Here is a 27,401-nt window from a genome sequence, read left to right on the forward strand (position 1 = left end):
TGGAAGGCAGGGACACTTCCGCCTGGATCTTAGGCACGGAAACGTCCACTGCGGCCTCCAAGGACTTGCTTGGGGCTGAGGCACCGAAGGATGGCATCTTGAACTTGGGCATTTTGAACTTGCTGTCTCTAGTGGTCACCTCCTTGTCTCCCAGGGTAACGTCACCCTCCAACTTGGCGGTGGGTGCATGAACGTCCATCTGCACACTGGGCAGGGTCACATCCATGTCAGGGGTGCTCACCTCCCCTTTGGGGCCCTTCAGGTCCACCATGGGTCCTTTGATGTCCAACTTGGGTGCCTTGATGTCCACCTGGGGCGCCTTAAAGTCCACTTTGGGCATCTTCATGCCTGGCATTTGCACCTTGGGCAGGTGCCCTTTCACTCCGGCTACTGCCGAGGGTTCCTGGAGCTCCCCTTCAGGTATTTGGCCTTCTGGAAGCTTCATACCCACCATGGTAGTCTTGACCTCTAGGTCGGCAGATGGCAGCTCAACGGTCACATCACTGGACTTGACCTCAGCTTCCATGGAGGGCAGGGACACTTCCGCCTGGATCTTGGGCAGGGACACGTCCACCGCGGCCTCCAAGGACTTGCTTGGCGTTGAGGCACCGAAAGATGGCATCTTGAACTTGGGCATTTTAAACTTGCTGTCTCTAGTGGTCACCTCCTTGTCTCCCAGGGTAACGTCACCCTCCAACTTGGCGGTGGGTGCCTGGACGTCTACGTCTGCACTGGGCAGGGTCACATCCACGTCGGGCACGCTCACCTCCCCTTTGGGTCCCTTGATGTCCACCTTGGGCCCCTTGATGTCCACCTGGGGTGCCTTAAAGTCCACTTTGGGCATCTTCATGCTGGGTATGTGCACCTTGGGCAGGTGCCCTTTGACTCCTGCTCCTGTCGAGGGTTCCTGGAGCTCCCCTTCAGGTATTTGGCCTTCTGGAAGCTTCATGCCCACCATGGCAGTCTTGACCTCTAGGTCGGCAGATGGCAGCTCAACGGTCACATCACTGGACTTGACCTCAGCTTCCATGGAGGGCAGGGACACTTCCGCCTGGATCTTGGGCAGGGACACGTCCACCGTGGCCTCCAAGGACTTGCTTGGTGCCGAGGCACCGAAGGATGGCATCTTGAACTTGGGCATTTTGAACTTGCTGTCTCTAGCTGTCACCTCCTTGTCTCCCAGTGTAACGTCACCCTCCAACTTGGCGGTGGGTGCCTGGACATCCATGTCCGCACTGGACAGGGTCACATCCACATCAGGGGCGCTCACCTTCCCTTTGGGTCCCTTGATGTCCACCTGGGGGGCTTTGATGTCCACTTTGGGCATCTTGATGCTGGGCATGTGCACCTTGGGCAGGTGCTCTTTGAACCCGGCTCCTGCTGAGGGCTCCTGGAACTCTCCCTCGGGCACCTGAACATCAGGGAGCTTCTGACCCACCGTGGAAGTCTTGAGTTCTAGGTCAGCAGCTGGCAGCTCAACGGTCACATCACTGGTCTTGACCTCAGCTTCCATGGAAGGCAGGGACACTTCCGCCTGGATCTTAGGCACGGAAACGTCCACCGCGGCCTCCAAGGACTTGCTTGGGGCTGAGGCACCGAAGGATGGCATCTTGAACTTGGGCATTTTGAACTTGCTGTCTCTAGCGGTCACCTCCTTGTCTCCCAGGGTAACGTCACCCTCCAACTTGGCGGTGGGTGCATGAACGTCCATCTGCACACTGGGCAGGGTCACATCCATGTCAGGGGTGCTCACCTCCCCTTTGGGGCCCTTCAGGTCCACCATGGGTCCTTTGATGTCCAACTTGGGTGCCTTGATGTCCACCTGGGGCGCCTTAAAGTCCACTTTGGGCATCTTGATGCCGGGCATGTGCACCTTGGGGAGGTGCCCTTTGACTCCGGCTCCTGCCAAGGGTTCCTGGAGCTCCCCTTCAGGTATTTGGCCTTCTGGAAGCTTCATACCCACCATGGTAGTCTTGACCTCTAGGTCGGCAGATGGCAGCTCAACGGTCACATCACTGGTCTTGACCTCAGCTTCCATGGAGGGCAGGGACACTTCCGCCTGGATCTTGGGCAGGGACACGTCCACCGCGGCCTCCAAGGACTTGCTTGGCGTTGAGGCACTGAAAGATGGCATCTTGAACTTGGGCATTTTAAACTTGCTGTCTCTAGTGGTCACCTCCTTGTCTCCCAGGGTAACGTCACCCTCCAACTTGGCGGTGGGTGCCTGGACGTCTACGTCTGCACTGGGCAGGGTCACATCCACGTCGGGCACGCTCACCTCCCCTTTTGGGCCCTTCAGGTCCACCTTGGGCCCCTTGATGTCCACCTGGGGGGCCTTCATGTCCACCTTGGGCCCCTTGATGTCCACCTGGGGTGCCTTAAAGTCCACTTTGGGCATCTTCATGCTGGGTATGTGCACCTTGGGCAGGTGCCCTTTGACTCCTGCTCCTACCGAGGGTTCCTGGAGCTCCCCTTCAGGTATTTGGCCTTCTGGAAGCTTCATACCCACCATGGTAGTCTTGACCTCTAGGTCGGCAGATGGCAGCTCAACGGTCACATCACTGGTCTTGACCTCAGCTTCCATGGAGGGCAGGGACACTTCCGCCTGGATCTTGGGCAGGGACACGTCCACCGTGGCCTCCAAGGACTTGCTTGGTGCCGAGGCACCGAAGGATGGCATCTTGAACTTGGGCATTTTGAACTTGCTGTCTCTAGCTGTCACCTCCTTGTCTCCCAGGGTAACGTCACCCTCCAACTTGCCGGTGGGTGCCTGGACATCCATGTCCGCACTGGACAGGGTCACATCCACATCAGGGGCGCTCACCTTCCCTTTGGGTCCCTTGATGTCCACCTGGGGGGCTTTGATGTCCACTTTGGGCATCTTGATGCTGGGCATGTGCACCTTGGGCAGGTGCTCTTTGAACCCGGCTCCTGCTGAGGGCTCCTGGAACTCTCCCTCAGGCACCTGAACATCAGGGAGCTTCTGACCCACCGTGGAAGTCTTGAGTTCTAGGTCAGCAGCTGGCAGCTCAACGGTCACATCACTGGTCTTGACCTCAGCTTCCATGGAAGGCAGGGACACTTCCGCCTGGATCTTAGGCACGGAAACGTCCACTGCAGCCTCCAAGGACTTGCTTGGGGCTGAGGCACCGAAGGATGGCATCTTGAACTTGGGCATTTTGAACTTGCTGTCTCTAGCGGTCACCTCCTTGTCTCCCAGGGTAACGTCACCCTCCAACTTGGCAGTGGGTGCCTGGACGTCCACCTCTGCGCTGGGCAGGGTCACATCCAGGTCGGGCGCACTCACCTCCCCTTTTGGGCCCTTCAGGTCTACCTTGGGCCCCTTGATGTCCACCTGGGGCGCCTTAAAGTCCACTTTGGGCATCTTGATGCCGGGCATGTGCACCTTGGGCAGGTGCCCTTTGACTCCGGCTCCTGCCGAGGGTTCCTGGAGCTCCCCTTCAGGTATTTGGCCTTCTGGAAGCTTCATGCCCACCACGGCAGTCTTGACCTCTAGGTCGGCAGATGGCAGCTCAACGGCCACATCACTGGACTTGACCTCAGCTTCCATGGAGGGCAGGGACACTTCCGCCTGGATCTTGGGCAGGGACACGTCCACCGCGGCCTCCAAGGACTTGCTTGGTGCCGAGGCACCGAAGGATGGCATCTTGAACTTGGGCATTTTGAACTTGCTGTCTCTAGCGGTCACCTCCTTGTCTCCCAGGGTAACGTCACCCTCCAACTTGGCAGTGGGTGCCTGGACATCCATGTCCGCACTGGGCAGGGTCACATCCACGTCAGGGGCGCTCACCTTCCCTTTGGGTCCCTTGATGTCCACCTTGGGCCCCTTGATGTCCACCTGGGGGGCTTTGATGTCCACTTTGGGCATCTTGATGCTGGGCATGTGCACCTTGGGCAGGTGCCCTTTGAACCCGGCTCCTGCTGAGGGCTCCTGGAACTCTCCCTCGGGCACCTGAACATCAGGGAGCTTCTGGCCCATCGTGGAAGTCTTGAGTTCTAGGTCAGCAGCTGGCAGCTCAACGGTCACATCACTGGTCTTGACCTCAGCTTCCATGGAAGGCAGGGACACTTCCGCCTGGATCTTAGGCACGGAAACGTCCACCGCGGCCTCCAAGGACTTGCTTGGGGCTGAGGCACCGAAGGACGGCATCTTGAACTTGGGCATTTTGAACTTGCTGTCTCTAGCGGTCACCTCCTTGTCTCCCAGGGTAACGTCACCCTCCAACTTGGCGGTGGGTGCCTGGACGTCCACCTCTGCGCTGGGCAGGGTCACATCCACGTCGGGCGCACTCACCTCCCCTTTTGGGCCCTTCAGGTCTACCTTGGGCCCCTTGATGTCCACCTGGGGGGCCTTCATGTCGAACTTGGGCCCCTTGATGTCCACTTGGGGTGCCTTAAAGTCCACTTTGGGCATCTTGATGCTGGGCATGTGCACCTTGGGCAGGTGCCCTTTGACTCCGGCTCCTGCCGAGGGTTCCTGGAGCTCCCCTTCAGGTATTTGGCCTTCTGGAAGCTTCATGCCCACCATGGCAGTCTTGACCTCTAGGTCGGCAGATGGCAGCTCAACGGTCACATCACTGGACTTGACCTCAGCTTCCATGGAGGGCAGGGACACTTCCGCCCTGATCTTGGGCAGGGACACGTCCACCGCGTCCTCCAAGGACTTGCTTGGTGTTGAGGCACCGAAAGATGGCATCTTGAGCTTGGGCATTTTGAACTTGCTGTCTCTAGCGGTCACCTCCTTGTCTCCCAGGGTAACGTCACCCTCCAACTTGGCGGTGGGTGCCTGGATATCCATGTCCACACTGGGCAGGGTCACATCCAAGTCAGGGGTGCTCACCTCCCTTTTGGGTCCCTTGATGTCCACCTTGGGCCCCTTGATGTCCACCTGGGAGGCTTTGATGTCCACTTTGGGCATCTTGATGCTGGGCATGTGCACCTTGGGCAGGTGCCCTTTGAACCCGGCTCCTGTCGAGGGTTCCTGGAGCTCCCCTTCAGGTATTTGGCCTTCTGGAAGCTTCATGCCCACCATGGCAGTCTTGACCTCTAGGTCGGCAGATGGCAGCTCAACGGTCACATCACTGGTCTTGACCTCAGCTTCCATGGAGGGCAGGGACACTTCCGCCTGAATCTTGGGCCGGGACACGTCCACCGCGGCCTCCAAGGACTTGCTTGGTGCTGAGGCACCGAAAGATGGCATCTTGAACTTGGGCATTTTAAACTTGCTGTCTCTAGTGGTCACCTCCTTGTCTCCCAGGGTAACGTCACCCTCCAACTTGGCGGTGGGTGCCTGGACGTCCACGTCTGCACTGGGCAGGGTCACATCCATGTCGGGCACGCTCACCTCCACTTTTGGGCCCTTCAGGTCCACCTTGGGCCCCTTGATGTCCACCTGGGGGCCTTTCATGTCCACTTTGGGCATCTTGATGCTGGGCATGTGCACTTTGGGCAGGTGCCCTTTGAACCCGGCTCCTGTTGAGGGCTCCTGGAACTCTCCCTCGGGCACCTGAACATCAGGGAGCTTCTGGCCCACCGTGGAAGTCTCGAGTTCTAGGTCAGCAGATGGCAGCTCAACGGTCACATCACTGGTCTTGACCTCAGCTTCTATGGAAGGCAGGGACACTTCCGCCTGGATCTTAGGCACGGAAATGTCCACCGCGGCCTCCAAGGACTTACTTGGCGCTTTGGCACCGAAGGACGGCATCTTGAACTTGGGCATTTTGAACTTGCTGTCTCTAGCGGTCACCTCCTTGTCTTCCAGGTTAACGTCACCCTCCAACTTGGTGGTGAGTGTCTGGACGTCCATCTGCACACTGGGTAGGGTCACTTCCACGTCAGGGGCGCTCACCTCCCCTTTGGGGCCCTTCAGGTCCACCTTGGGCCCCTTGATGTCCAACTTGGGTGCCTTGATGTCCACCTGGGGCGCCTTAAAGTCCACTTTGGGCATCTTCATGCCTGGCATTTGCACCTTGGGCAGGTGCCCTTTGACTCCGGCTCCTGCCGAGGGTTCCTGGAGCTCCCCTTCAGGTATTTGGCCTTCTGGAAGCTTCATGCCCACCATGGCAGTCTTGACCTCTAGGTCGGCAGATGGCAGCTCAACGGTCACATCACTGGTCTTGACCTCAGCTTCCATGGAAGGCAGGGACACTTCCGCCTGGATCTTGGGCATGGAAATGTCCACCGCGGCCTCCAAGGACTTGCTTGGGGCTGAGGCACCGAAGGATGGCATCTTGAACTTGGGCATTTTGAACTTGCTGTCTCTAGCGGTCACCTCCTTGTCTCCCAGGGTAACATCACCCTCCAACTTGGCGGTGGGTGCCTGGACATCCATCTCCACACTGGGAAGGGTCACATCCACATCAGGGGCGCTCACCTCCCCTTTGGGTCCCTTGATGTCCACCTTGGGCCCCTTGATGTCCAACTGGGGGGCTTTGATGTCCACTTTGGGCATCTTGATGCTGGGCATGTGCACCTTGGGCAGGTGCCCTTTGAACCCGGCTCCTGTTGAGGGCTCCTGGAACTCTCCCTCGGGCACCTGGACATCAGGGAGCTTATGATCCACCGTGGAAGTCTTGAGTTCTAGGTCAGCAGATGGCAGCTCAATGGTCACATCACTGGTCTTGACCTCAGCTTCCATGGGAGGCAGGGACACTTCCGCCTGGGTCTTGGGCACGGAAACGTCCACCCCGGCCTCCAAGGACTTGCTTGGTGCTGATGCACCGAAAGATGGCCTCTTGAACTTGGGCATTTTGAACTTGCCGTCTCTAGTGGTCACCTCCTTTTCTCCCAGGGTAACGTCACCCTCTAACTTGGCGGTGGGTGCATGGACGTCCATCTGCACACTGGGCAGGGTCACATCCACGTCAGGGGCGCTCACCTCCCCTTTGGGGCCCTTCAGGTCCACCTTGGGCCCCTTGATGTCCAGCTGGGGTGCCTTAAAGTCCACTTTGGGCATCTTCATGCTGGGTATGTGCACCTTGGGCAGGTGCCCTTTGACCCCGGCTCCTGCTGAGGGTTCCTGGAGCTCCCCTTCAGGTATTGGTCCTTCTGGAACCTTCTCCCCCACCGTGGATGTCTTGAGTTCTAGGTCAGCAGATGGCAGCTCAACAGTCACATCATTGCTCTTGACCTCAGCTTCCATGGAAGGCAGGGACACTTCCGCCTGGATCTTGGGCAGGGACACGTCCACCGCGGCCTCCAAGGACTTGCTTGGCACGGAGGCACCAAAAGATGGCATCTTGAACTTGGGCATTTTGAACTTGCTGTCTCTGGCGGCCACCTCCCTGTCTCCCAGAGTAAAATCGGCTTGAGTTGCCCGAACACCCTCTGTTTCTCCCTCTGTGGCTCCTGAGTCTCGCTCAGGTGTGTCTAATTTTGTTTTCTCGCGTTCTGACTGTTTGACCCTGGCACCTGTCTGTGCGGTCAGAATGGTGAGGGTGCTCTCCATTTCTCTGTCTTGTTCCTGGCCTGATTTTATGTCCTTTCCTGGAGACCACCCGAATGAGGGTGTTTTGAATTTGAACCTAGTTTTCCTCTCCTGTCTGCCCTGCGCGTGTGTGTCCCCGTCTTCGGCGTGTGCCTCTCCGTGCCCTGCCTCAGCTCCCTCTGCTCCTCCTTCCTCCCGTTCTGTCAGGGGCCCTGCAGGCTCTCCGGCCAACTGTGGCCCCGGTCCGTGGTCCGGCTGCTCTTTGATGCCCGTGGCCTCTGCTGTAGGACCTCCGTGTCTGGGTCCCTGCAGTCGTGCTGCTGTGCCCGCTTCTCCGTCTGGCATTGTTTCTTGGCAGAATTCAAAGTTGGGCGTTTTGACATCGGGTATTTGGATTTGGAACTCCAGTTGGCGGCCCTGTGTGTCCACTTTGCCTTGCAGAGCCGATGTGGCAATCCCAGCTTCTGTGCCCTGGACCGCTTCTCTGTGGCCATCTCCACCTGGCTTTGGGCCTGAGTCCATCCCGGGTTTCCCATCTGACACAGAGTCGACCTGGTCCTTCGCTTCCTTTGTCTTTCTTCGGCGCCTGGGTGCCACGCTGGCCCCGTCCCCCAAGGCTCCCTCGCTGGGGCGGCCCGGCTCCACGGGTTGCTGGGCAGTGAGAGCTGATGTCCCCTCTGGTCCCTCCACCGTCCTGTCTGTGCTGGCCTTGGCGCCCTCTTGGCTGTCATCCCAGGATGCTGCCTCCTCTAGGACCCCGGACTGGACCTCTGTGCTCGGCCTCGCCCCCGGTGTTGGACCCTTCCCTGAGCCCACTCTGAATCGCAGGTTCAGGAACCTTCTCCTCCGCTGGCCGTCCGGTCCTGCCTTCTGCTCCTGCTCCTCTGTTGGGAGCTGGGCCTCTGTGTCTGTGCTCGTGGGGGACATGTCAGGTGGGTGTCCTCGCTCACGGGCCTCTGAAGAGCTGTGTGACCTCCGCGGCCCTGACCTGGGCTTGGTCTTTATTGACTGGAATTTGGGCCAGGAGAGCCTCTCGTTTTGGGACGGCCTGCCCCTGCCCTCCCTGGGCTTGGAGATCAGTCTCTCCTTGTCTCCACTTCCTTCCACAGTTTTCGTGGGGGTCTCTGTGCACCCATCGGCGACATCTTTGTCCTGAAATACAAGGACAGGGAGCGTGGCAGCAGTAGCATGGGAATTCTAGGGCCCTGGGCTCACGGGACAGATGCGGGAGGGGAGGGCGCCCCCCCACTCAGCCTCGGCCCCGGGAGCGGGGCGGTCGTCGGGGCCCAGCCTCACCTGCGTCTCACTGTCCTTGCGGCCGGGCTGAGCGCCACTGGAGACCCCTTCCTCATCCCCTGAGGCAGGACGTTTCCGTCTGACTTGGAATTGAACCTTGTAAGGCTCTGAGTACTGAAGAATTTTGAGAGCGTCTTCATATTTAATGTTGTCAAAGAATATGGTTGCACTGAGCAGCTGATCACCTAGACAAACACAGAGTGGGCCCTTGGCCTCAGTTTCCCCGCTCTCGCCCTTCCTTCCAGAGATACAGGAGTGTGTGAGAGGGGTCCCTGACGGGGAGCCCGGCCCACCCTGCACGGAGCCCTGCGTGGGAAGGAGGCCACCCAGCCGCACAGAGAGCAAGCCCGGCTCAGCCCGAAAGGGCCTGGCGGGGTCCTCGGGGGCGTCCTGAGCCCCGGGGCCCTCCCGTCCTGGTGGGACCCGTGGGGACTGCAGGGGTGGGGCGGCCAAGGCACCTTCTCTTAGGCTGAAGAGCTTGGCGGCGGAGGAGTCCTTCAGCACCTGCTTGACGAAAATCCCTTGGTCCCCGCCCCCTGTGACGCTGTAGCCGCTGGCTCCGGCCTCCACCTCTGTCCTCAGCGTCACCTCTGTCGCCTCCTGCACGGACTGGATCAGTAGCACATCGGGGCCGTGGCGACCATCGGGCTGTGCCGCTGTGGCCGTCGGTGCTCGGAGCCCCCCTGCCCTGCACACGGGGATCCCAGAGTCCCGCCCCTCATCCAGGTGATGAGGGGAAGAGGAGGAGCCCCCAGCCAGAGCCCAGGCTGTGTGTCCGAGCTCCGAGCTCTGGAGGAAGCCAGCTGCAAGCCACCTCCGGTGGGAGCGGCCTCCTCACACCCCCACCCCCACCCGCCAGGACTCGGGGGCAGCCCCGTAGGCCCGACGGGGCCGAGGAGGCTGGCCTTCCGGCTCAGCGGCCAAAGTCTCGTTCCTTCTGCACACACTCCGGCAGCGATGACGTGCAGCGTGGCCGATACTCTCTGAGGAGCCCCCGGGGCGCACGGCACACAGTGCGGCCAGCCTGACCTCAGACCCAGCGGATGCTTCCGGTCCCAGCCGGCTTCAGAGGTGCTGACCCACCGACGGCAGAGCAGGCCGCCTCGGAAGGCAGCGCGCCCTCCTCACAGGGAGCCCCCAGAACCCAGCCTCGCCCCTGGCTTGTGAAGCAGCTGCACCCATTACACAGCCGGGGACACCGAGGCCCACGCGCCTGGCTCTACCGGCCCGGTGTCCCTGCCCGCCCCCCCCATAGGTTTCAGGGGAACCCCGGACCAGCCTCTGGAGCCCCTGCCCGCAGACCAGGCCTGACAAAAGCGACAGGCAAGTCCCTCTCCTTGCTCCGACCCGCCACCCCCACCCCCCCAGAGCGGGCCCCCCCACCCCGACCCTCGAGCGCGGCCACACCCACCTGCCGACGACTCATCCTGGAAAACGTTCGAGCGTCTCCCGAATCTCGCTTCCACCAGGACCTCCGACCCCCCGAGCCCGAGGAAGCCCGCCTTCTCCGTGTGTCCTCCCCCTGCAGGCACAGATGCCAGGGGTCACCCACCTGCCTCAGCCCCGAGCACGCGGGGGGCCCGGAGCGGTGCCGCGTGCCAGGGAGCCGAGCGCGTGGGGCGGCGGGGAGGCGGCCCTTGGCCCTGGTGCTTCCCGACCGGGCCCAGCCCCCAGGCCCCAGCGCCCGCACCCAGGGCAAACCCCAGGGCAACTGGGGTTTTGTGTGGAGGGGGAGGAGGAAACAAAAGGAAACAAGGATTTAGCAAGAAGGCGCCCCCCGGGCCTCCCCCGGCCCCCCAGGCCCCCTCCCCGGCCTCCCCCCGGGCCTCCTCCCTGAGACGGCGTGTGTGCACGTCCAGAGTGCGGGCTCTCTTCCCCTGCACGCACACACGCACACATGTGCCATCTCAACTGCGTCCCGGCCACCTGAAGGGAGGGGTCCCGAGGGACAGAAGGTCAGGATGTGGGAGCGGCTGGAACTGTGGCCCAGGGGGCGGCAGGGCAGGGCAGGGCAGGGCGGTGTGGCTGCACAAATGGTGCCGGTTGCCCCCACGGGGCGACGAAGGAGACGCGGCCCCCTGTGGCCCCACACCCGCACTTTCCCTCAGCCTGTGGGTCTCCGTCCGGCAGGCTTACCGGGAGTCCAAAGCCGGCACCCTCAGCAGTGCATTCGTAGACCGGCGAGGACCCCTGCGGCCTCGGCCGGACGATCTCGTCCACCGGCCCTTCGGTCACCTGGCAGGAGAGGACAATCAGGGGGGCTCTGCCGAGGCCCGCCAAAGGACGGGGGCTGTGTCGGGAGGGCATGCATCCCCCGGGCCTTGCTTACAGAGGGGTCCTCTTCCGTTTCTGCATCTGGGTCCTCAGACTGCAGCTGCCGGCCAGACACTGCGGAGAGAGAGGCTGAGTCAGTGCGGCCTCGGGGGTGCGGAGACCAGATGGCGGGCCGGGGGGAGGGGCCCTGGAGAGTCTACGCACCGCGTTCGTGCACACGTGGCCCCATCCCGGACGCCGGGCCTGAGGGCACGCGCAGGCCGGATGGCAGAGAGCCTGCACGAGGGGAGCTCAGACAAGGCACACTTCACGGATTCAGTCCAAGAAAGTCAGGAGACAAACACGCAGGAAAGAACGCGCCCAGCCCCGAGGGAGGCCGGGGTGCAGGGCTGCCGCGGTACGGAACCCGTGGTGTCCAGCAGTCGGCCGAGGGTCACGCGACACGCAAAGAAACAGGAAAGTATGATCCATACTGAGGAACAAGCAAGTGCTGGAAATTCTCTGAATGTCCAAGCAGCCACAAGAAATGGAAAGTACGATGGCTTAGTGAGGAGACGTCGTCGCAAAGACGTACAAGTGACAACAAAGCTACACAGAGATTCTGGAGTTGAAAAATGTACTACTGGGACTCAATATCAGAACTGAGATGCCAGAAGAAAGAATCGAAAAACTCGAAAGCGAAGAGAAATTGGCCGCTTTGGTCTTTTCAGCCCCCTGGCTGCGGGAGGCTCGGCCGCAATCGTGAGCCACACAGCAGTTATCCGCACCAGGAAGTTCATGACCACCCGACGACTTCAGCGCAAGCAGCTGGTCACTGATGCTTCTCACCCCGGAAAGGCCACCGTACCTAAGACAGAAATTCGGGAAAAAGGAGCCAAATGGACAAGACCACACCAGACTCACCTCTGTGTTGGATTCAGAGCCCATTTTGATGGTGGTGCAGTTTATGATCCCTTGGGTGGTGCAGGAACAGCGAACCCAAACGTGGACTCGTAAGACACGGCCCGTCCACGAAGGAAAACGGGGAAAGGGACGCGAGAACAGAGCTAAGGACGTCAGGAGGTCTGCAAACGCCAGGTGGGCGCCAGCAACAAGGAGGAGGAAAGAGTCTGCAGGGACCATTGGTGATTCCTGAAAATCGCGGAGAAGTTTCCCGAGAGGATGAGTAAACTAAGAACTTGAAGAAGGAGAAGAAGAAGAAGAAGAAGAAGAAGAAGAAGAAGAAGAAGAAGAAATTGTCCAATTTGGAGAACAGAGGAAAAAAGGTTCAAGAGAACCAAAGCGCATGTGAGGTCGCGGGGCCACGTTCAGCCCAGCGGCACACAAGCAGTCGAAGGAAAGGAGAGAGAGAAAGAGGCGGGGGAAATGTGGTTTCCAACGGTATGTGGCGGTCGCAGCGTGCCAGACACAGAGAGGCCCGGCCCCGAACGCATCCGGGCCACAGGGTTGAAGAGGAGGAGGAAGGTGTGAAAGTGGCCAGAGAAGCGAGACCCGCCTGTGACGGGCTCGGCCGCACAGTTCACACCCAACGCCCTGGGAGCCGGGAGGACGCGGCCCGAGGCACCCAAGCTGCTCAGGGGAAAAGCTTGTGAAGCAAGAATCCCGCATCCAGCAAACCACCCTTCAAAAATCAAGGCAGGCGCGCCCGGGCGGCTCAGTCGGTGGGGCGTCCGACTTCGGCTCAGGTCGTGATCTCGCGGTTCGTGGGTTCGAGCCCCGCATCGGGCTCGGTGCTGACGGCTCGGAGCCTGGAGCCGCTTCGGATTCTGTGTCTCCCTCTCTCTCTGCCCCTCCCCCATGCGCTCTCTCTCTCAAAATAAGTAAATAAACATTTAAAATGAATGAACAAGTTAAACCAATTAAAATTAAAACCAACAGAACAGAACAAAGATCCCAGAACCAGACTCCTAGACACGAAGCTGTGGGAAACAGATAGGTGTTTTCAGTCCCTCGTGCTGGGTCTGTTGGCGATCCGTGCAGAAAAATGTCAACCCTTACGTCAGCCACAGGAAGTATTAACGTCACGGGGATTGTCGTTCCAAAGTGGAAGGCTTAACAGCGAAGCTTCCAGGAGAGAAACAGAAACGACTTTGCGGTAGGAAAGCGACTCTTAACCAGCGTACAGAAAGCGCGCTCCCTGAAGGAAATGGCCAAGTGGTCTACGTGAAAGTGAAGAGCTTCTGTTCGTCAAAAGACACCACTGAGGGAGTGAGCAGTCAGGCCACGGGTTGGGCAGAGATTTGCAACACGCTTACCAAACCGCGGCCTCCTACCCAAAATGTACAAAGAATGCGTGCGACACAAAAGGAAAAGACAGACAACCCAGTGGAAGGACGGGCGAGAAGAACTCGGAAAGGCGAGTTCTCACCACAGACGCCGCCGAGCCGTGAATTAACTTATGGAAAGGCACACAGCGTGCTGGGTCCTCAGGACAGCGGCCAGTGGGAGCTCCGAGATACCGCTCCACTGCCACAGTGGAACGGCGGGAACGGCGGCGACGGCGGGAACGGCGGCGACGGCGGGAACGGGCAAGGGGGCCCCCCCAGAGAGCTGTCCCGCACGTGGGCGACGGGAACGCCACCCTGATGTGGGCGTTGGGTGCACCGGCACAGTCGCTTTGGAAAACCTCCAGCGGTAGCTACTGAAGTCTGACCGCCCTGCTCTACGGCCCAGCGGCTCCGTACCCAAGGGCGTGCCCCCAAAAATGCACTCCCCAAAGGACAGGTACAGAAATGCCCATCCTGGCACCATGGTAGTACCAGAAACCAGAAAGTCTCGAATGTCCACCGGCAGTGGAGCGAGGAGAAACCGTGGCTATTTGTCCGACGGAACGCTCTCTGGCGACGACGTGACGGATAAAGGAGTGCAGACGGAAGTCTAGTCTATGCCGTTCGCCGTCAGGCACAAGCCCACGCACGTGACAAGCTTTCTGGGGAGGGCAGAGCCTGGGGGGAGGGCCTCTGGCGCCCGGACAGCTGCTTCTCCGCGGGGGCACTGGGGACACGCGTGTGGCCACTTGGGGAAAATGCATCAAGCCACACGCTTAGGATTTGTACTCTTCCCCGATAAGGAATCTTTAAGGGGCGCCTGGGTGGCTCCGTTGGTCGAGTGCCCAACTTCGGCCCAGGTTCGTGGGTTCGGGCCCCACGTCCGGCTCCGTGCTGACAGCTCAGAACCCGCTTCCGACCTTGCGTCCCCTCCTCTCTCTGCCCCTTCCCCACGTGCCCCCTTCCCCACTCTCTCTCAAAAATAACCATTAACAATTTTTTTAAAAAGAGAGAATCTTTAAAATTCTACATAAAGTTGAAATGAGGAAATCATCAACTTCACGCCCGTGAACGCGCACATTCAGACGTACCGGGTTATCTGCACACAAGCCCCCTGCGGACACTGCAGAGCGGACCAGACGGTTCTGTGATGAGTCAGCGATCAGCTCAGAACCTTCCCACACACACAGCTGAGCCCGGCGCCCCCCGAATCGTACTAAACATCCCGAGAGGAAACGCACTGATCTCACACCAGCTCTGGTGACACGGCTGGGGCCGAGGGGACGCACAGGTGCCCACCCACCCCAGCCAGCAGCGCGTCGGGAGAGGAAGGGTCTGGTCGGGGGTGCGGCCCGGGCCATCAGGCGAGGTGGGGGGGAGGGAGGCTGCTCAGGGGGAGCCCCGCCAGGTGTCACCGGCCCGCCCAGAAACCCGCGGCCGCCCGTCCTCGCCCACAGCCTCCGCAGCCCAGCCGTTTCCCTGAGTCACACAACAAAACAGGAGCTGGCGACCGCCCTCTCCCCGGGTGTGTCCCTGGAGAGGCAGCGGGGCGGAGTCCCACGGGCCTGGGAAGGGCCACCCCCCACCTGCCAGCTGGGCGCCCTGTGCCCGGGGGTGGGGTGGGTGGGATGGGGGCGCGCGGCGGTGGGAGCCTCCCGCGGTGCAGCAGGGATCCCCGGCCCTGAGAAGCTGCACCCCCAAATCTACTCCAGGAGTGTCCCGTGGGCGTCCAGGGCCCGGGTGAGGAAAGGTGTTGACAGCACGGAGGCCGGGGCACACCCCTCGCTGGGAACCAGCCTCACCACAGCCCCTCGGGCTCCACACCCCTGCAGGGTGAAGAGCGGCTCTAAGAGGTGGCTCGCTCGGCCCCAGGCCGCACCCCACGGAGGTGCCGGGAGGTGCCGGGCTCGGGCTCTAGGCCCTCCTGCACCCCCCTAGGCACAGCCATTGGATGGCCCGCTCGGGCCCAGGGACGCACAAACAGGAAGGAGGAAATCCCGCCTGTCTGATGCCAGCAGACTGCCAGCCTTGGGCCCGCACCCCGGGGAGGGAGGAGGCCCCAGTGCCCCCAGAGCCTCCTCCCACCGGCCCCCATGCCCGTGGGCCCCCCTCAGCGGTGACTGCAGGGGAAGGTGTCCTGTCCTTCTGCCTGACCCGCCCCCTGCCCCCTGCGGCCCCACAGACAGGCTCTGTGGACAGTCCAGCCCCGGCGGTAGTCTCGAACAATGGCTACTAAAAATATAGTCACCCCCACTTTGCAGGGGCGACAGGCTGAGCCAGCCCAGCAGTTCTGGCTGCTGGCACCTGGTGTCCCCCAAAAGGCCCTCCCCCGGCCTCCTCCTGGCTCTGGGCCCTGCCGCGTCCATCCAGCCCCAAACCCTGACCTTTCCATGGCCTCAGATGTGACCGTAACATCCAACTGGGGCCGGTGCTTGTACCCAGGGTCGGGGAGGAGGGGCTCAGGACTTGGGGTGAGGGGTGAGGGGAGTACGCACCTGGGTCAGCAGAAAAGTTTCACTCCCTAGAATGTTGGAATATTCTAGGGCGGGGCTCAAGGAAGTGGGTCTGGGGAGAGGGCAGAGCCAAGGTGAGGTGAGCTGACAGGGGGAGCAGGTGCAGGGGGATGCAGACAGTGGGGTGTCTGCCCAGGATGACTCCCCCGCGCTCACCTTGCCCGTAGGGCTCTGGACCATGCTGGGGGCTCCCCTGTCAGCCCCTGGCCGTGGGGGTGCTCGGAGGGTCCAGAGTAGGGCCAGCCATGGGTGGGGCAACTTTGCTTAAAGAAAACCCAAGTCTGCACGGAGACTGGCTGCCCTCCAGGCGGGCCAGGGATGGTGGGGGTGTTTGCGTGCCGCCAGGGCAGCGGTGGGACTGGGGATCTGGGACAGGCAGGGAGGAGAGCTGCAAACGGGGACCTGGACCGTGGCCCGAGAAGCCACCGTGGGTGGGTGCGGCGTGCGTGCGCCTATGAGACCGTGGGTGTTGACGTGTGTGCCTGGCTCGAGAACCCTCCCTCGAGCACGGGCACACAGTCCCGGGCAAGGCCCCCCAGCCACACAGGGAGCCATGGGGGCGCCTGAGTCAGCTCTCCCCTCAGGGGACACTACCCTTGGGCTTGGAGCCCAGGGCCGACACGGGCACACGGCACGCTGGGGCCTCACCCCATCCTGGAACTTCACGAGGAAAGTGCTGGGCTCGGCTGACTGGTCATGAGACCTTCAGACTTCCCGAAGCAACACCCGCAGGCAGCCAGGGCCTGCCCCCCTTCCCGACTTGCTCAGGGTAACCGTGCTGCTTGGGGAGGCCAGCTCGGCTCCCGCCTCTGCCCCCACGGCTCTTGCCTGGTTGCCCTGGCCTGGGGGCGAGGGTCCTGGCCCACCGGCTCCGCTGCTGCTACAGCCGCAAGCTGGACACTTCCACGCCACCCTGTCCCGCCCCCAGATGCCCAGCCCCGTCTGCCGAGCCCCAGGACGCCCTCAGTCCTGCCTGCAGAGGCCTGGGCCCCAGACCTTTGGAGCCGCACCCCAGACTGGGCTCTCTCCCCGGCCCGGGCACTTCTCACGTTTGCTTCCTCTGCCGACTCACGGGCCCAGTGTGGCCACCCCGCCGTCATCTCTGGCCACCGCCTCATCGCTGGCCCCAAGCGCTCAGAGCCCGGCACACAGTAGGTGCATAATAAGGGCTAGTGCAGGAAGGAGACGGGGAGCAGGGCAGATCTCTTGGGAAGGGGCACGTCCCACCCAGTCTGAGGACGCCCCCGAGCTGTGGGACTAGGCGGGCAGTGGTGGGCCCAGCGCCTCTCCTTCTGCACCCGGAGAAACTGAGGCGGGGGGGTGGGCACACCAGCCACCAGCTCCAAAGGGCCCGGCAGCCAAAAGGAAAGGCCCCCACAGTCCTGCCCGTCCCAGATGGGACTGGTGGGCCCGAGCCTATTTCTGTCTCTGAGCTGCCTGGCCAGGACCCCCCAGACATCCCGCCCACCCTCGCAGGCCCCCACCGCCCACGCGGCACCTGCAGGGGAGCTGGCCTTGCCTGAGGAGCCCTCCCCAGCCTCACGGTCCAGCCTGGGGACCTGCCTGTCCTGGGATGGCAGTGGCTATGCTTGGCCACAGCCTTGGCTGCCGTGAACTGACATGTCTGTCCTAAGGAGGGCTGGGGCTGAGGCAGGGCAGAGGGCCAGGGACATGACAGCCGTGCTCCCCAGCCCGAGCCCCCCACCCAGCCCCCTCAGGCCGACCGACTGGGCAGTGAAGAGGGCAGGGGCCCAAGGGCTGGACCTGGGCAGGGGGCAGGGGCAGGTACAGAGCACGGCCGCTGTGGCTTACCCAGCTCAGAAGTCCTCCCAGCTTGCCCAGGAGTGAAGGTCCCAGCTGGTGCTCCCTGCAGCTGCCCTCCCGGGTCCCTCCCCTCCACAGCCCTCCTCCGCTGCCAGGCCCTGGCCTCCTCCTCCTCAGGCCTGCCTGGAGCCCCACCAGAGGGATGGGCGGCCCCCTCACAGGCCCGGAGCTGGGCCAGGTCCCTCCCCCTGGGCTTCAAGGAGCTGGGGAGCCCGCCCCTCCCCCAGAGCACCCCCCCCGCCCCCGCCCCAGCCCAAGCAGCTGACTGGGAGAGGAAACGCCTGCCCGCCCAGGGATGTCTGAGTCACTACCACCCGCCCGTGCAGTCCAGTCCAGTCCTGCTGTGTAGACAGGTACGCAGATGCAGATGTCAGATAGGACGTTCCGGGCAAGCTTTTCTTGGGCCCCGCGCCTCAGTTTCCCTGCAGGAAGCTGGCCAGGCTAGGGGGTGCAGGGCAGGGGAGGCACAGCCCGAGGCGTACATAGGCCCTTCCAACAAAGTCCTGCCCCATCTGGGCTGAGGCCCCGGCCCAGGGCACAGCCAGCTCCTTCCACAGCAGACACCAGCAAGGCCAGAGCAGGGAAGGACCCAGCCCACCCAGGGCCCCGGGCGAGCGAGTGACCTTGGGAGGGGGGGGGCACTGCTCACCCGCCGAGTCCCCCTGGGGCAGCCTGACCCCGGCCACCCTTCCAGCCCTGCTGCCACCTCTCCAGGTGGGTGCCCTGGGGGCCCAGGAACCTGCATCTGTCACCCCCTCCCCAGTCACTTGGCTAGAAGTGGTGGCTGAAGACCCCAGTCATCTGCTCCCCAAAGCTCCGGCTGCCTGGTCTGCCACATCTGGTCACCTCACCCTGCCGGCCCCGGGACTCAGCTCCCACGCTGGACACCGAGGGGCGGATGGGAAGACGCAGACCCCAGGCCCGACAGGGCTGCAGGAGCCCCGGCAGGCCCGGGCAGGACCACACCCGCCGTGCCATCGGCAGATCTCTTGCTGGGTCCCAGGGCCGCCCCGCCCTGCGCCCCACGGCCCCGCGGGGTGGGGCCCGGCTGGCTGCTGGCATCTGCACCCCACGAGCAGGTCAGAGCAGGCCTGCACAGCTGAGGGACCCACACGGGGTTCCAGGGCAGTGAGGGGTCAGGCCAGGCCCTGGGGAGGAGGCAGTGGGGCGGCCGAGCACACACCCCTGCCTGACACCACAGGCCAGGATCAGCAAGGTTGGGGGCTCTGGGGACAGCCGAGGGCAGCAGGCCCCACAGCAGAACAGGAGAAGCCAGGGGTGGCCTGGGGTGTGGTGCCGGGAAGGGGGATCCCAGGGAGGAAGGGGACTCTGGCCAGCCTGGGCCCGGGGCGTCGGGCACTCTTGAGCCCAGGGGTGGGCCACCAGTCCGGGAAGGAACGACGGCACCCAGGCCTCTCCCAGCCTCCCCTGTCCCTAAAACTTTAACGGTCACAGATGACTCTATGTCCAGTGAGACAGGAAAGCTGGTGGCCCAGACGATCCTCACCTGGGAGCTCTTTGTTTCCTGCCTGACACCCAGCAGATGTCACCTCCCCCAGGGCAGGGCTGAGCCTCCCCGGAGGAGAAGCAGGGTCACCCCCGCCCCTCCTCTCCTGAGCCCGGGTGCCCCAAACCCACAGAGCCACGTCCTCAGCCTCCCGATCCGCCGGCCGCGGGCCCTGGGCCCTGCCATAGCCCTGGTTCCCCGGCAGCCCGCAGGCTGCAGCCCTGCCCTCCCCTCCCCGACACCCCCCCCCAGGCCCCCAGGGGTGCACGTGCTGCTTACTCTGCCCGGAGTGCTTTCCCAGCTCGGACCCTGGACTCTCTCCCACGTGTGGCCCGTGGCCAGCGCTGTGTGCGGGCGGCTCCCCTGCCCGTGGTTCCACACAGGTGCCAGCCAGATGGGAGAACTGGACATACAGGGCTCTGGGTCCAGACCACTGTGGCCTTGCAGGGGCAAGACCTTTCATTCCTCGTCCCCGGGATAGTGTCCAGTCCCATGGGGGTCCCACCCGGCTCTCTGGCCGGTAAGGGCCACCGTGCAAGGCCCTGCCCGCCTGCCGGCCCCCCGCTGCCGGCCCCCCGCGGCCAGGCAGGTGCTAGGGCAGCTGAAGGGGGTCTGATGAGCTGCGGCAGCACGGGTCCTGAGGGCCAGGCTGCCCAGCACACGTGTGCTGATGCCCACCACACAGGTGGTTAAAGCCACCTGCACCCTGGGCTCCCACTCAGAGCCACCGTGGGAGCTCAGCTGCTGTCCAGGGCCGGGCAGGGCGACGGGGGAGGAGGCCAGGCCCAGGCACGGCGTTCCTAGCGGGGCGTGTCACAGAAGACCCCCGAGGTGCTGGTGCCACCCAGGAGTAAGGCCTGCCAGGCAGGGAGCCCGGGGAGGAGGCCATCCTCTTCCCCACCTGGGAGGGGCCCACGCCGATCCAGGGAACAAGGGTGTCAACAGGACGTAGGACGTAGGACGTAGGACACAGGAGGGGGCAGAGCACCAGAGCCTGGCGCAGGTCGCCCAAGGCTGACCCCACTCAGAGCGGCAGCCGGCAGGGGGCTTGAGCCCCAAACAGAGGGGGCATGACTTGGCCAAATGGGGTCTCCTGCCCACTAGCCTCCTGGCTCGGGAGGCCCCTCAAGCAGCAGGGGGTGCTGACAGGGAGGTGAGGCCCAGACGAGGACCCCACAAAGTCCCATCCCCGGCTGCTCCTTTCTGACACCCACACCCGGCGATGTGTCCAGGTGGGGGGGGGGGGGGGGGGGGCGGGGAGGAGGGGGAGGGGGGAGGGGGGAGGGGGAGGGGGCAGGCGGCGGTGCAGCTCGCAGACCCCCGTCAGGATTCCCACCCCAGACCCAGCAGGGCCCGGGAGCCCGCCAGCCAGCCTCTACCCCTGGCTCTCTGCCCACAGGTCCATCAGTCCCCTGGCGGTGATGTGGGTGCCGCGTCCCTCCAGAAAGCTATCTGGAGACGGGCCCGATGCCATCCCAGGGCAGGGGTGTCCCCCCTCCTGCCTGGCCCCATCTCGTCCCACGGGGACGGCCCTCCTGCCTGCTTGCTTTCCTCTCCCAGACACCTCTGCTCCCCACCCCCAGGCAGCCCGCCCCAGGCTGAACCTGAAACCCAGAAGCCTTCAGCAAAGGGCAGTCAAGGGGGAAAGGACACAGAGAGGGTTGGAATCTGCAAGGGAGTGGGGGGTGGGCCCGGCAAGCCAGGGGGCTACCTGGAAGAGGCAGCTCCTAGCCCAGCCAGGGATGGAAGAGACCAGCCAGAGGGAGGGAAGGCCATGAGAGCGTTCCTGCCACGGGCTCACTGCCCCACCACAGTGAGCCCCAGTGGAGTGGGGACGCAGGGGAGGCAGGGGGCCTTGGGGCATGGGACCCTCCTAGCACAGCTGGGCCCTCCCCCACCCACTTTCCTGAGACCTTGGGGCAGGAGCAGGCTGTGTGGCCTCAGTTTTCCGCAGGGAGAAGAGCTAGGGTGCCGTCAGGAACACATCTGCCACCACCAGTGGTGGCTTAGAAAATCCGCCCGTTAAAGCTCAGGGAGGGTCGGTACCCCAGCCTAGGATGACCTCTGCTGCCTCCTCCTTGGTGCCCGCCCCTGCCAGGGACACTTTAGGCTGGAGGGGGGCACTGGAGAGCACTGCCTGGGGGGTAGGGCAGAGCCAGCACCTGCCAGACATCACTGCACTGAGAGTGTGGTGTGGCCTCTCTGGCCCCCGTAGAGGCAGAGAGGCTCCGGGGGGGTGTGGGGCTCGGCCTCGTCGCTCCCAGACTCAGTGTCCCTGTCTGCAAAATGGGAGCGCAGCCCTGTGCCGGTGCGGACAACCCAGGGCAAAGCCATGAGTGCGGACAGCATAGACACGCTAGCCACCGGCGCTGGCACTCGGCCTCCCTGGCCACACAGCCCTCTGCCCAGCCTCTGCTGCGGACAGCTGTGGCCACTCCCGTTCACAGATATAAGGCACTGCCCACGGCTCCTGGGAGCCCCAAGCCCAGGGCCGTGCAGAGGCCACCACAGGGACGCCCCACATTGCAACGCTCTTGGGAAGGACCCCTGCATTACCACGGCCCCCCACCAAGAAGAGACCACCCAGACCATCCCCCTCATGGTGTGTCACTATAAGCAAGGCCTCCCTGGACCTGGTGGGGGCTTCTCAGGGTGGGCATGGTGGGGGGGCGGGCCCAGGCCAGGAGTAGGGCACTCCCTGTCAGTCTAGTTGCCCGGGACCCAGCTCTACCTTGGGAAGAAACTGGCCGTCCCCGGGATAGGAAGGGATGTGACAGCTGGTGCCCATCACAGGGCGAAGCCGTTGATGCCCCGTGTGGGGGCAGTGCAGCCAGGTGGAGCCCCCTCCCCACACGGGAATAGGGGAAGGGGCCTGGAAGGAGCTGGGGGCCAGCTGCCTCGGACTGGCAGAGGCGCCCCGAGCCTGGGCGGATCCCTGAGCGGCGTGTTCCTGGCACAGCCACAAGGGGGCAGCCTCCGGTTGCAGGCTGGACGTGGTTGGCTTCCTTCTCCAGGCTGAGGGTTAGACGTGCACGCAGGCTCTGGGAGGGGTCTTCAGAGGACCTAGCGTGACTGGCCAGAAAGGGCAGGTTTGGACTGGGCAGAAAGACGAGGGCAGAGCAAGACCTGTCCACCTCTGGCCAGCTGGGAAGGAATTGCAGCTGGAAAGACGTGGACCAGCCCCCAGGGGGCCTTATCAGGGATGCTCGTTCCCTAGCTTCTGCGAAGGGTGGGGGAGGGCCTGGCCATCTGCACAGCAGACAGAACCCCCAGGGGCTCCGATCCAGTAGGTCTCCTACTAATGCCCCACGAGAACCACTGGCCTCATTCCCTAAGAGCAGAGGGGTTTGTAGGCGGGATGTGAGGGGTGGCCAGGGAACCACCAGGTCAAAGCAGAGAATGGAGATCTCGGCTGGGGAGGGGTGCCCGAACAGGCCTTTTCAAGGCAGGAGGGCGGATGAGATGGCCTTAGACCCTGCATCTTGGGAGCCTCTGGGTAGCCTGTGAGCTGGGGGGGGGGGGGGGGGGGGGGGGGAAGGGCCGGCGGGGGTCGGGGGGTGGCAGAGGCCAGTGTGGAATGCTGGAGGCAGGGCAATGGCCCCTCCTTCCCTGTGATGCAGCAGATCCCCAGGATGTGGGCTGGGGCCACAGTCAGGACGAGGGGGCCGGGGGCCATCATTGTCCCCCAGACAAGGGGGGCCCAAACAGGAGGTCAGCCGTGTTTATCAGAAGGGCCCATGGGGGCTCCTGCTGCAGCTGGAGGGGTGTGCCTAAGCCAAGGGGCCCCCAGAGCCCTTCTGTCTCAGCACACCACTGTCATCATCGACCTCTGTGACCCCGAGCGGTGGGGACCGGCCTGCACCATTGCAGCATGGCCCCAGCCCCCCCTAGATGGCAACTGGCCAGATGTCCTGGGTGTGGCTGCCGCACCACTGACCCAGAGCTGCAGGAACTGCCCCTGCCTCACCCCACCCTGCCCTGCAAGACGCTGAGACAGGCAACCTCTGGAACCAGACCTAGTGCGGGGACAGACAGGTAACAAAGAGCTCCTAGTTCCCATTCTGTGGCCAGAGGCGTGGGGAGTGGGAACTGCCCCATGGGCAACACCTGCCTTCCCTTGCCCAGCACTGGGCTACTCTGTGGCCTGATCTCTGACCCCACTCAGGCCCCTCACCAAGCCTCAGACCTCGGGTCTAGCCCCCTCATTGCCACCACCTAGCCGGTGACCAAGCCACACAGAGGCCACACACTGTGGACCCAGCCCAGCATGGGACTCTGGACCAAGGCCAACAGCCCTGACTCGGGGTCCAGCCAGGCTGCTCTTCCCAGAGCAGGTCAGAGGGCAAGCCTGACAGCAGCTCCCCACGCCTGGTCACCCACGGCCCCCACTCACGCGTGCGGCCCTCCCCGGCGGCCGCCTCTAGGGACAAGACGACGTCCCAGAGGGTTAGAGCAGGGGGACAGTGGCAGAACGGAAAAGACAGACAGGGATAGTGAGTGACCGAGGCGGGGAGCGACAGAGTGAGTGGTAGGGATGAGTCAGCGAGCGACCCGGAGAGACGGAGTGAGCGGCAGAGACGGAGAGAGGCAGGAGAGAGGCAGCAGGAGGGAAGCAGCCCGAGGCGCAGGACCGCGCGCGAGAGCCCGGGCCGGTCCCCGAGGCGCCCCACCCCGACCCGCCCGGCGCGCGGCCCCGCGCGGAGCCCACCCTCCCGAGGGGAGCGGGCTGCAGGCGGAGAGGAGGCGCACCGCTGCTGGGGGCTCCGGGCCAGGTGGGCAGCACCATGTGGAAACAGTCGCACATCGCGGCGGCCGGGCGGTGCGGGCCGGCGGCGGCCCGTCGCGTCCAGTCGCTGGTCTCGGCTCCGGCGCGCGGGCGGCCGGGTAGCCGGCGGGCGCCGCGCTCTGCCTCCGCTGGCTGGCGCTGCCGCGGGCCGCGAGCCTCTGACTGCGGACGGAGCCGGCGCCCCGGGACCCCGCTGCCGCCCGGACCCCGCCCCGCCCCGCCCCGCCCGCGCCTCATTCAGCCCATTGGCTGCAGCCCGCCAGGCCCCGCCCCCCGGGACCCCGCGGCCGCCCGGACCCTGCCCCGCCCCCGCCCCATCCAGCCCATTGGCTGCAGCCCGCAAGGCCTCGCCCCCTCCCGGCCCGGCCACGCCCCCCGGGACCCCGCCGCCGCCCCTCCCGCGTCCAGCCGCCGGTCCCGACCCCTGCGGCGGGCCGGCCCCGCGCCCTCAGCTGGCCTTTCTGGGTCCAGACAGTGGACTCTGGGCCCCTGCCAGGGAGGGGGCTCCACACGCCGCGCCTAGGCTCCCGGACTGGACCCGCGCCCCGCAGTCTTACCTCCCAGCCCAGAGAAGGACATTTCAGCTGGGGGGCGGGGCGCCCTGGGGGCCATAGAGGCGAGGGGCGTGTGTTGTGGCCTCACTGGCCCTGCCCTGGGGGCTCCCGGTCTAGAGATGTGCTCTGCCGGCTAGCACGGTGTTGGGGGTGCATGGGGAGGGGTTCCTGGCAGGCTCCCAAGGGGTCAGTCTAAGCTAGGACGTCAGGAGTGCGGGAAGTTCAGTCCAGAGCCCGGAGTAGTGTGTGCGCAGGACAGGGTAGGAGAGCCCAGGCTAGCTCACAGGGCTGAGAATCAGGTGCCGTGGGGCAGGGGGCAGCAAGACTGGTCAGAGAGCTTTGAAAAGACCACCAGGGGCTGGGACGAGGGGCGGGGGGGGGGGGGGGGTTGTCCCTGGGGACACTGCTGCAAGTCAGAAGCTCTGCAAGACAGTGGGGGCTGGGCCAGAGCAGCAACATGAGGAAGGAGACAAGGACCCAGGATGTTCCAGAAGCCTGCAGGGGGCCTGCTGAAGACTGGAGTGGGGTCGGCTGCGCGCTGGCCCGGGCTCCAGCTTGGCGTTGTGCAGGAGGAGGCTCTCCTCGGCGAACAAGCAGGGAGTGGAGAGGCCCAGGAGAATTCTGTTCCCACCGAGTAGGGAAGGGAGCTGCAGTCCAGCCTGACGTAGACCTGGGGAAGGGCGCCTCAGAGGTGTGGGTCCTGCTGGGGCTGGGGCTGGGGGGCCTGGGCCAGCACAGACCCAGAGAAGCATAGCTGCCACCAAGGAGGACCATTCCTGCGGGCTTCCTAGGAATGGTGCTGGTGGTGCCGGGACAGACAGGTGGACGGGCACACGCACACACACACACACACACACGTGTCGAGATGACAAGCGTACTCACACTAATACACAGTCACGGATCTACTTGATATGTCCCTGTGCACAGAGACGGGCACACGCCCGCACATACACGCATGTACCCGTTCGGGCCCACGTGCCCAGATGTGCACGACAGAACACAGACACGTGCGCGTGCACTCTACTCCGGACTCACCCAGCCAGTGGGGCCCAGGTGAGCCTGCCCAGCAGGATGGCTCATGCGCGCCCGTTCCCGCTAGCCAGGCCGCAGCTGGGCAGCCTTCCAGCAGCGGGTCACACGGGCACGCACGTCGCTTCTGGGAAGAGGCTCTGGCAGCCTCCCATCCATCGAGCCCATGCCACAGTGGGGCACAGCCCTGTCCCTCAGGTGCAGACCCCGGGCCGTGGGTCTCACCTTTCTCGCCCCGGTGCTTGGTCCTGGGCTGGGCGGCATTGCCCTGGAGCCAGGGACCCTGTGCTCTCCTCTCTTCCCGAGGTCCTGCCCTGCCCTGTCGCTCATGGGTGCAGGGAGGGAGTGCCGTTTGCGTCCCTAGTGTGTCCAGCATCCGTCCAGATCTGTCGGGATCTCAGGCTGCCTGCCTGTCTGCGTATGTGAGTCTGGCTGTGGGGGCCTGGGAACAAGGGAGCGGTCTTGAATAATCAGGGACCTTGGGGTACAGACCCAGCTCTGTGTTCCCCCGCTCCATTGGGTGAGTGACCTTGGTAAAGTCGTGTGGACCCTGGGTCCCTGTCCAAATGAGGCGGTCTCGTTCCATGTGACATGTCCTGATTATCCAGCACGATGCATGTGGGGCTATGGTGGCTCCTACCAGCTGTGTGGGGGAGGGGATGACGGGGCCCTGGGTGGGGAGGCCAGGGGGCTGCCCTGCCTAAGCAGAGGCCAGGAGGAGGGTCCCACTTGGCCCCCAGCTAGCCCCTCTGCAGGCGGGTGGTCCTTGGGACCCCTGACTGGCCAGGGCCTGGGGGAGACTGGGGCCACTTCTGCCCTTGGCCTTGGTGGGGGCTGGGTGGCTTACACTGTCACCCTCGGGCCTTGCTCACTCTGCAGCAAGGGAGTTGGCTCGGCATTGGCTCAGGGCCCCAGATTCAGGGTGGGGGTGGACAGGACACCCCTGCTCCAGAGGCTTCCCCCTCCCCTCTCCTGCCTGCTCTCAGCAGAGAGCGGACTTCACCTGTTATGCTCACCCCCTCACACTCCCCTGGGCCCCCCGTGGGCCCCACTTCACCTCTAGGAGGGCCTGGCCCCTCAGCTGTGTGCACCAGTGATGGCGAGCTGCCCCTGCAGACAGGGAGATGGCCCACACACTGGCCCTCACCCACCCAGGGCCAGCCCGACTGGGCCCCACTTCCCTGGGCCCAGTCCCTCCTCCCACCTGCTGACGCCTCAGAAGCCCCAGCCTGGCCCCAGGATCACAGGGGAGAGAGGGGAGGACGCTGCCCAGGCACAGCCTTGCCGCCCCCCCCATTCCCCTCCTGTCCCTGCCCCCCAGCCAAAGCCTGGCTGTGAGCCTGCCGCAGAGCCCTGAGCTGCTGCCAGGAGCTGCTGTCGTCACGCCCAGCTACCGCCCCGTCCTGATGGCCCCGTTGGGGACCGATGCCCTGCTGGGGAAGGCCCGGCAGTTGGACACAGCTCAGAAATTGCTGTCCTCCCACAAGCACGGCGTCTCGGGCTCAACTCATAGCCACCCCCGGCCCAGATGCAGCCCCCACCATCTGAGGGTCGGGGTGGCGGGGGACGTGGTGGTTCTGCAGTGCCCCACGCTCTCTCCTGCTGGCCACACGGGCTCCACCTCCTCCCTGGGACCACCACACCGGGGACACTGGGGGCCACGCCTCGGCCCTGGCCCTAGCCTGCCAGTCAGGGTTCTCAGGCTTGCCCGCAGCCTCCCGAGGCTGCGTACCTGGGAACCAGAGCCTAGGATGCTGGGCACCGGTGGGGCCGGGATGAGGAGTCGTGGCTGCCGGCTCCACAGGCTTAGCCCCTCAGCAGAGTTCGCTCCTCCTGGCTGGCTGCTCTCCGAGCCTCTCTGGTGGGCAGGGAGGCCCAGAACATCAATGATTGATGTCTCTTTG

At 64.0% G+C, this 27,401-nt stretch overlaps 1 protein-coding gene across 2 annotated transcripts in view; it reads right to left on the minus strand.

Moving 5' to 3' along the window:
* The window catches only part of AHNAK2 (AHNAK nucleoprotein 2), a 26,587-nt gene extending 8,920 nt beyond the window's left edge, over window positions 1-17,667 (minus strand). The window contains exons 1-7 of one of the 2 annotated variants that reach the window (XM_042944463.1): window positions 17,610-17,667; window positions 11,073-11,131; window positions 10,880-10,978; window positions 10,155-10,265; window positions 9,202-9,352; window positions 8,744-8,928; window positions 1-8,599 (exon numbers count right to left, since the gene is read on the minus strand). In XM_042944463.1, coding sequence (XP_042800397.1) covers window positions 1-8,599; window positions 8,744-8,928; window positions 9,202-9,352; window positions 10,155-10,169 — 8,950 coding nt within the window. In that variant the 5' untranslated portion in view covers window positions 10,170-10,265; window positions 10,880-10,978; window positions 11,073-11,131; window positions 17,610-17,667. Of the gene's footprint in view, window positions 8,600-8,743; window positions 8,929-9,201; window positions 9,353-10,154; window positions 10,503-10,879; window positions 10,979-11,072; window positions 11,132-17,609 lie in introns of those variants that run through there. The other variant, XM_042944464.1, reaches the window with a different exon arrangement.
* Window positions 17,668-27,401: the final 9,734 nt, after the last annotated feature.

Source organism: Panthera leo, chromosome B3, assembly GCF_018350215.1.
Source record: "Panthera leo isolate Ple1 chromosome B3, P.leo_Ple1_pat1.1, whole genome shotgun sequence".
NCBI classification, from domain to species: Eukaryota; Metazoa; Chordata; class Mammalia; order Carnivora; family Felidae; genus Panthera; species Panthera leo.